At 43.6% G+C, this 8,989-nt stretch overlaps 2 protein-coding genes across 2 annotated transcripts; both read left to right on the top strand.

Annotated features, from left to right (window-relative positions):
• The first annotated feature begins 531 nt into the window (after positions 1 to 531).
• Positions 532 to 1,905, top strand: LOC118079897 (olfactory receptor 10Q1-like). Its single transcript, XM_035104660.2, has one exon. It carries the CDS (start codon positions 532 to 534, stop codon positions 1,489 to 1,491), a length of 960 nt encoding a protein of 319 aa, XP_034960551.2. The 3' UTR covers positions 1,492 to 1,905.
• Positions 1,906 to 7,439: 5,534 nt separating this feature from the next.
• LOC118079947 (olfactory receptor 10W1-like) lies at positions 7,440 to 8,393 on the top strand. Its single transcript, XM_035104794.2, has one exon. The coding sequence runs from the start codon at positions 7,440 to 7,442 to the stop codon at positions 8,391 to 8,393; it is 954 nt and encodes a 317-aa protein (XP_034960685.2).
• Positions 8,394 to 8,989: the final 596 nt, after the last annotated feature.

Here is an 8,989-nt window from a genome sequence, read left to right as displayed (position 1 = left end):
TTTTTTGTTGGAGGCTGTGGAAGAGAATGGACGTGTTAATCTGCGTCCAGCACAAAGCACGAGACTAAAAGAAACTGCAATGGAGAACAGACTGTTTTAGCTCAGAATACAATATATTTGTAATCTAAATTATTATGCCTTGTGCTGGGACCAGTATAAGAAATTATACTACTAGGTGAATGTAACTTTATTTGTTTTAAGTTGTTTGGAGTTAAGTTCTGTAAGTAAAGCTTTTGAACAGATTAGAAACTTGCATGTTGTTTTTCAATAAATATTATATAATTATTAGTAATATTTCATAACGATTCATTGACATTTGCATGGGAGGTATTGTACAGGATCTAAAACTAATTCAGTTTGTATTCATGGCGACCACAATATTTACATGGTAAATAAGATGCAGGGGAGTAAAAAGTCTGAAGCTGATAATCAAGATTCCAGGTATTTGAATACCACATGCTGCAGTGAGATAACTATGAATTAAGAATTGATGTTTAACCCATTGGTTTTTTTTGTACAGTGACTGATGAGATGTACTTGGCACTTGCAAACCAGAGCAACCAATCCATTGCCTATGAGTTTATCTTCCGGGCATTCTCCACCATTCCTGAGATCCAGCGTCTCCTCTTCGCGTTCTTCCTTCTGCTCTACCTCACCATCCTCTTTGGCAATGTCTCCATCATCTGGGTGGCGTGCACAGATCATTCCCTACGTGTCCCCATGTATTTCTTCCTGGGAAACCTCTCTTTTCTGGAGATCTGTTACACCACTGTGGTAGTGCCTCAACTGCTGTCCAGCATCTTAGATGTCCACAGACCAATCCCATTTGCAAGCTGCGGCATACAGATGTTCTTCTTTGTAGCACTCGGCAGCACAGACTGTTTCCTGCTGGCCGTCATGGCATATGACCGTTACGTTGCCATTTGCCACCCACTTCGCTACAGCCTCATCATGACCTGGCAGGTATGCTCATGGCTCGTGGCTGGATCACTGATCCTTGCACTTGTGTTGTCATTGGAGCTGACTGTGCTGATCTTCACCTTGCCTTTCTGTGGCCACCAGCCCGAAATCAACCATTTCCTGTGTGACGTGCCACCTGTGTTGCGCTTGGCATGTGCCGACACCCATGTCCACCAGACTGTGCTGTATAGTGTTGGTGTCATGGTCCTAACTATTCCCTTCGTTCTAATATGCATCTCCTACATTTACATTGTGACTGCCATCTTGCGGATCCGCTCAACAACTGGGCGGCAACAGGCCTTCTCCACCTGTTCCTCCCACCTGACAGTGGTGATCATACAGTATGGGTGCTGCAGCCTTGTCTATCTGCGTCCCAAGACAGATTCGTCAGAGGATGACGACCGCCATCTTGCTCTCATATACACTTTTGTCACTCCACTGCTAAACCCCCTCATCTACAGCCTGAGGAACAAGGATGTCAAGCAGGCTCTAAAGAAGGCCATGGTGAGAACTAACGACTCTCAGGTCTGATTCCTATTCATATGGGAAATCCAGTACCAAACATTCCATAGAACCATCTTCCATGTCTAAGAAACAGGAGGCAGAATGAGGTTATGCAACGAAGGGGAAATGAGCGAGGTCCTAACTAAAGAAGAATGGCAACTTAAGCTGATGGAATATGCACAGCTTGTGGACTTAACCTATAGAATAAGAGAACAAGAAGAGCATACAGTATGTTTAGAGTATACTCTTGAAAACATTGGCAGCATTGTGTAAATAAGTTTTGGTGGATTTAATAATGGAATACTGAATGGTTTAGTTTGTGTAAAATATGCAAGGATTTATGGTATGCAAAATGAACTATGGAAAGAGAAGAAGGGAAGTTTAAATGAGAATTCTAAATTGTAAAACAGAAAAATTAATAAAAATTATATATATAAAAAAGATAATGACTGCTCCCAGGTGTTCTTACACAAGCTGCGGCAAGATGATGACCGCCATCTTGCTCTCATATACACTTTTGTCAGTCCAGTGCTAAACCCCCTCATCTATAGCCTGAGGAACAAGGATGTCAAGCAGGCTCTAAAGAAGGTGATTAGGACCAGAGCTGGAACTAGGGTGGGGTGAGCAGGGTCCTTGCCATGGGTGCCTGATTCAAGGGAGGAGACACACTGAGAACAAATGTTTTAAGAACTGGGACTTTACCTGAGGCCAGTGGGATTGCTATTAACCTATTGGAATAGATTGACATGTGGGTATGTTTGTAGACCTAATGTTCTCCCTGAACCTCAGGTCATAGCTTTGACCAGCATACAAAATATCTGGCGGTGTACAGCAAGATTTACAGAATAAATATAATACCATTAATCACAAAATTGAATAATGATAAAAATGGCTGGTTTGTCTTAAAAGTTTAAACCACAGAACAAGCCTGTTGACAGCATTCCCATGGAGATTCAACAGGTTTCTCCTACCTGCACTTCACAGAAATTAAGATATTTTTGTTTAGGCAAAACAAAATAAAAAGATTCCTTCCAGTAGCACCTTAGAAACCAACTAAGTTTGTCATTGGTATGAGCTTTCATGTGCATGCACACTTCTTCAGATACACTGAAACAGAAGTCACCGGACCCTTATACTGTATATGGTGAGAGGGTGGGGAGGGGTATTACTCAGAAGGGTGGTGGGAATGAATGATTGGCTGATAGGTGTGGTAAACCTGTTGATGACTGTTAACGGCTGTTAACGACTGCAATTGGCCTTACAGGAAAAAGCAAGGGGTGAGCTGGCTAAAAATTGCTTTATCATGTATAACGAGATAAGAATCCAATGTCTAGGCAAGCTTTCCTAGATGGAAGTCTCTGCCACAGTTGACCATTTTGCATAGTGTTTGAAATTATTTTCTGTTACTCTTGTGTTGTTTCACAACTGTGTTTTAGTTAGTCTGTTCTATTTTTACATAGCCTTGAGGGAAAGTGATCAATAATAATAATAAAAACCAGCCACCACAATAATTATACAAACAACTGCTCAATTAGTTCTTGACTACCTTTGGATGGACCCAGGTGGCGCTGTGGTTAAACCACTGAGCCTAGGGCTTGCTGATCAGAAGGTCGGTGGTTCGAATCCCTGTGACGGGGTGAGCTCCCGTTGCTCGGTCCCAGCTCCTGCCAACCTAGCAGTTCGAAAGCACGTCAAAATGCAAGTAGATAGGAACCGCTACAGCGGGAAGGTAAACGGCGTTTCCATGTGCTGCTCTGGTTTGCCAGAAGCGGCTTTGTCATGCTGGCCACATGACCTGGAAGCTGTACGCCGGCTCCCTCGGCCAATAATGCGAGATGAGCGCGCAACCCCAGAGTCGATCACGACTGGACCAAATGGTCAGGAGTCCCTTTACCTTTACCTTTGGATGGAGGGATGCAGGCGGCGCTGTGGGTTAAACCACAGAGCCTAGGGCTTGCCGATCAGAAGGTAGGCGGTTCAAATCCCCGTGACGGGGTGAGCTCCCGTTGCTTGGTCCCTGCTCCTGCCAACCTAGCAGTTCGAAAGCACAAAGTGCAAGTAGATAAATAGGTACCGCTCTGGCGGGAAGGTAAACGGCATTTCCGTGCACTGCTCTGGTTCTCCAGAAGTGGCTTTGTCACGCTGGCCACATGACCCGGAAGCTGTATGCCAGCTCCCTCGGCCAATAAAGTGAGATGAGTGCCACAACCCCAGAGTCGGTCATGACTGGACATAATGGTCAGGGGTCCCTTTACCTTTGGATGGAAGCTTGTTTTCTTTTGCTCTGAAAGGGAGAACTAGAACCAATGGATTCAAGTTACAAGAAAGGAGATTCTGACTATCAGTGGAACGGTCTCCCTCGGGAGGTTGTGGACTCCAGGGGTGTAGTGGGGGGCCGTGGCACTCCCATGACAGGCTCCCTCAGTTGCCAAGCCATGCCCAGGCTGGGCCTTCAGAGCTGGGGCCACAGCAGGTGCGCCTCATGGCTGGCGAAGGGATGTCCACGCACCCGCCATCCGCCTTGCACCCGCCACAGAGAGGGAGGTGGTGGGTGCCACCACCACCGACCCACCAAGGAAAGGCAAGAGGCTCTGGCGGCCTCCTCCTTTGCAAACGGGGTGCCCCTTTGAGCCCCTTTCTCCCTCCCTTTGTCTCCCTTGTCTCCAGCTTAGGCTGCTGAGGTTTGGTCCGTGGTGAGGACTTGGGGCTGGCATGTCCACCCTCCACTCCCCACCCCATATACATGTCCCAGGTGCAGAGGACCCAGACTGTGCCACTTGTGGACTCTCCTTCATTGGAGGTTCTAAGGCAGAGATTGGATAGCCATCTGTCATTGGTGCTTTAGTTGAGATTCCTGAATCACATGGGGTCAGACTAAATGACCCCTGGAGTCCCTTCCAGCTTTACAATTCTACGATTCTATTTAATTTGTATGGTATTTAATTAATGTGGTATCAAGAAGACCGATATCTCCAATCTACAATTTATTCTCTTTGCCATTCCATATTGGTTCACAGGTGAGTAGTAATGCTTAGGAGACTTGCATTAGCCTTCCCAATTCAAACAGTAGGCACATCACTTTTTACATGAAACTGCAAGCAACAGAAGGCACTCATGTAAAAGTCATAACTTAAAAACAACAACACCAAAACCAAATCTGATGGCTTAGTTGGTAACCTACACAACCATTTTAGAACAGTTCCCTACACGGAGAAGGAAACCATTTGGGTATTTCATGGAGGTAAGTTAGCTGGATCCCATGTGCCACAAGGCAAATATATTAAACTTGATCACTTCGGGGATATCATGGAGTATGCAGTAGGAAAACGTCTTCATCCATAGATCTACAAAGCTTTACAGGCAGGAGGACATATCTGCACACTGGAAAACCTCCTGGCCTCTCTCTTGAAAGAAAGCACATCACAAGAAGCTTCTTGTTTTAGCAGTGAAAAGAAGGAGCCAGAACACTAGCCCTGTCCTTCCCAGTTCTGCATCCTGTGGTGGTGAGTTGTGATCTTTGCAGTAATTCAGTGTGATCCTGCTGCCAAATGCTTACTGCTAAAGATGAATCATAACCTGCATAGGAAAGCGGGAAAAGAGTCCAGGGGGTGGAATTGACTGTTTCACAAGAACCATGGACTGGCTTCTATGGGTGTTCACATGCAAATGTTACGGCATGAATTCTGTTTCCCTAAAGCCGTGTCCTTCAGCCTTTGCTCCCCCATTTGTTGTTGGACTAAAGCTCTCGTCATCCCTGACCACCATTGGCTAAGCTTCCTGCAGATAATAGGACTTAGTATCCAGGACTGAAGAAGACTGCTCTAAACCCATGGATGGAAACTCTTATGCTCTTTGTGTTGAGGGTTCTCAGGATTCTTTACTGTTAAAGTGGTGTAACGTAAGAGTCCTTTAAATGCCTGGTGTGGATGTGACCTGATGCCATCCATGTGTATTCTTTGAATTGAAGGGCAAGGTATAAATTGAAATTCTTCTGCTACCCATCACCTTTCCGTTGCAACACTTCCTACAGAGTAAGAGCTCAAATGTGATCCACAGGCAAGGGAGCAGTGCCGGATTTAGGTATAAGCTAAACAAGCTATAGCTTAGGGCCCCATTCTCTTGGGGGCCCCCCAAAAAAATTAAAGAAAAAATCCTGGATGTACATTTCCAAAATATAAGATTAAAAAACCATTATTTTGATAAAATACATGGCTTTAGATACCTATTAGGTCCATAAGTTACCATATAGCATATATTCGACACAAAAAACAGCGACAATTTGTTGTTGACAAAGGACAGCTGGACATATAAAGGACATTACCTTCAGTAGCTTAGTAGTAGAAGTAGAAGTAGAAGTAATAATAATTCGTATTATTTGTACCCCGCCCATCCGGCTGGGTTTCCCCAGCCACTCTGGGCGGCTTCCAACAAAGATTAAAATACATCAATCAAAGGGCCTCATCAAACCTAAATCCAGCCCAGCAAGTGAGGGAAAGGAGCCAGAATCTGTGGGTATGGAGAAGGGTTGAGCAGCCCCTTCCGCCCTCCTCTATTCCCACATTTGCTGCCGAATATCTGTTTCCACCCACAGCTCAATAACAGTAATCTAGTAATTTAGAAATAGGATTTCTAAAAGAATTTTTATTTATTTAAACAAGAACATGCATTCCAGTAGCATATCAGGATAAAGAAATAAATAAAAACAATACAGTTGAATTAAAATGTAACTTACACACACAAAGTATAAATTTGGGACATTTTATTCACATTCCTTGGAAAAATAATAATATACCTTAATTGGTGTTGGGAGTAGTATTTTTAAACAAGGCTTGTTATATATATATATATATATCATGGTATTGTCATCTAAGTCTTGTGATATTCTCACATAAAGCTGAAATGTTATTAATAATTCCAAATAGTAGCATATTTCACAGGAGGCATGTGAACATAGTTGAAAAGGGATCTTGTTTTGTTTGTCCTCCTGTTGAACCTTAATTTTTTTTGTTAGTTTTCCAGCTGTCACTATGAACCTGATTTGACTATCCCATAACTCCTTATTGAATCCTTCTGCATTTTTCTTTTTTCTTGCAATAACCGTATTGTCAGCTTATATGTACAGAATCAATTCTTCATCCAAACCATCTTCACTTGGCCAATCCCATACCACCAGTAATGCTAATGAAGGGATTGGTATCAAATTCTTGCTTTATTATAAAATTGATTTCTAGGAACACCATTTCCCTCTGGGCAAGACTCCCACCATAAGAGAAAATACATTCCTTTGTGTGTGTGTGGCGGGGGGGGGGGGGCGTTTCTTCAATGCTAACATTTCAGGGACAGATTGGGGTTAATGTGTAATAAAATTACCAGTGTATAGTGATGACTAAATATTACTTTATTCTTGAATCTTCACTAAAATTGATTTCATATGCACCTAGTATTTCCCATTTAATTGGCTCAATAGCATAACACAAATCCTATTCCCAACATTTTTGTAATCCTGTTCCATATCTAACTTTGTCAATATTCTCTAAATTTGGGTGTCCTGTCAAAAAATGAAACACATTCTTTAGAAATAAATTTATATTTAATTTATTTCCTGTAACTCAAATTCTGGATTATAAATATTTAGGAATGAACCGCAGTTTATCTCTAAACTTTGAGGGCTTAGAAACTGAAGCATAAAACTGGGGATCCCATTAAGCTCTGATCATCAAAGGACTTGTAATCAAAACACAAAACTGACCATTACAGTTTATTAATGAAATCATTTTTGCCGGGTATAAACACCTGAGTCCTGGCCTTGATGTTCTCATTAGTCAGTGGACTTGATGTTCTTCCAGGTAGTATGTTTCCTTTCCTGTTGGAGCCTATTTTTCAATATCAGATACACCCAGGCTCTCTAATTAGCACTGATGCTATCTTATTTTTCATCCTCTTATTGCTCTGTAGAACGGGAGCTAGTCGGTTGGATGCTCCAGGGGAACTGCACTGCAACGCTGGACTTCATGCTGCTGGCTTTTCCCACCCAGCCAGAGTGTCAGATCTTACTTTTCCTGGGCATCAGCATGATCTACGCAGCCATAATCACAGGGAACGTACTCATTATGGTAGCTATCTGGGGCAACCCTCACCTGCACACTCCCATGTACTTCTTCCTGGGGAATCTCTCTGTGGTTGAGCTCTGCTACACAGCAGCTGTAGTCCCACAGATGCTGCTGAGCAGCTTGCAGGAGAGGAAGTCCATCACTTTTAGAAGTTGCTGCGCTCAGATGTTCTTCTTCATTGGACTGGGCAGTGCCGACTGCTTCTTACTGGCCATCATGGCATACGACCGCTATGTAGCCATTTGCAAACCCTTGCACTATACCCTCATCATGACGCAGCAGCTGTGCATTCAGCTAGTAGCTGCCTCCCTGCTGATTGGTTTCTTGATTTCATTCATGCTGGTGTGGCTGGTCTTCCACCTCCCCTTCTGTGGCGAGCATGGAATTGAACACTTCTTCTGCGATGTGCCACCTGTATCACAGCTCACCAGTAGCAAGACCAAGTTCGATGAGGTTGGGGTGTTCCTCACTGGGATAACGGCCATCGCTGTACCCTTCATATTGATCTGCGCCTCTTACCTTTTCATCGCTGTTACAGTGTTAAGGATCCATTCTGCAGACAGTCGCCGAAAAACCATCTCCACTTGCTCCTCCCACTTAGCTGTGGTGGCCCTGCAGTACGGTTGCTGCAGCTTCATGTACCTGCGTCCAAGCTCCAGCTTTTCTCCAAAGCAAGACCAGATGCTGTCAATGGTGTACACTCTGGGTACACCACTACTTAACCCCATCATATACAGCCTGAGGAACAGAGAGATGAAAGTAGCCCTGAGGAAAGTCATCAGACACCGAATCTTCCAAAGGGAATCTGAATGCCACTAAACTCCATGCATTGCGGGCTGGTGGTCACAAGTATCCTTGACCTCTTTCATGGAGAAATCACTTCTAGGCCCCAGAGGAGGACCAACATGTGTTACGGTATCTCAGCCAGCCTAAGCAGCTTCTGCGTAACTTAGAGCAGCATCTTGATGGGTGCTTCCAGACAGAGGCTTAATAATGCAAATGGACCATTCAGATATTGCAAATAGGTCATTGGCAATTGTCTGTTGTTGTTGCTTTAACTTATCAGATTTCCCCCCAAAAAAGAGTAAATCTGAATTAAAGGGCACTTTGGTGCTGACAATGTCATGTGATCTCCACAAAATACTTACCGGTACATCATGAGCTGTACCCAACCCAGAACTATACTGTGACTAATTTTGTATGCTGGACTAAAAAGGTCTTCAGTCAAATCTCAGAACTCAACTTGAATTCAATTAGCAACAAAGAGGCTTTTCTTCTGGGAACACGATTTCTGGGAACAGGGTTATCCGTGTGGGTTGCCCCAAGGCAGTAACTGAAAGAGTGTTGGTTCCCCAATGACACTGCTGTATTCCAATAATAATAATAATAATAATAATAATAATAATAATAATAAT

The sequence above is a fragment of the Zootoca vivipara genome, chromosome 1 (assembly GCF_965207765.1).
Source record: "Zootoca vivipara chromosome 1, rZooViv2.hap1.1, whole genome shotgun sequence".
NCBI classification, from domain to species: Eukaryota; Metazoa; Chordata; class Lepidosauria; order Squamata; family Lacertidae; genus Zootoca; species Zootoca vivipara.
This window is presented reverse-complemented; position numbering and strand designations above follow the sequence as displayed.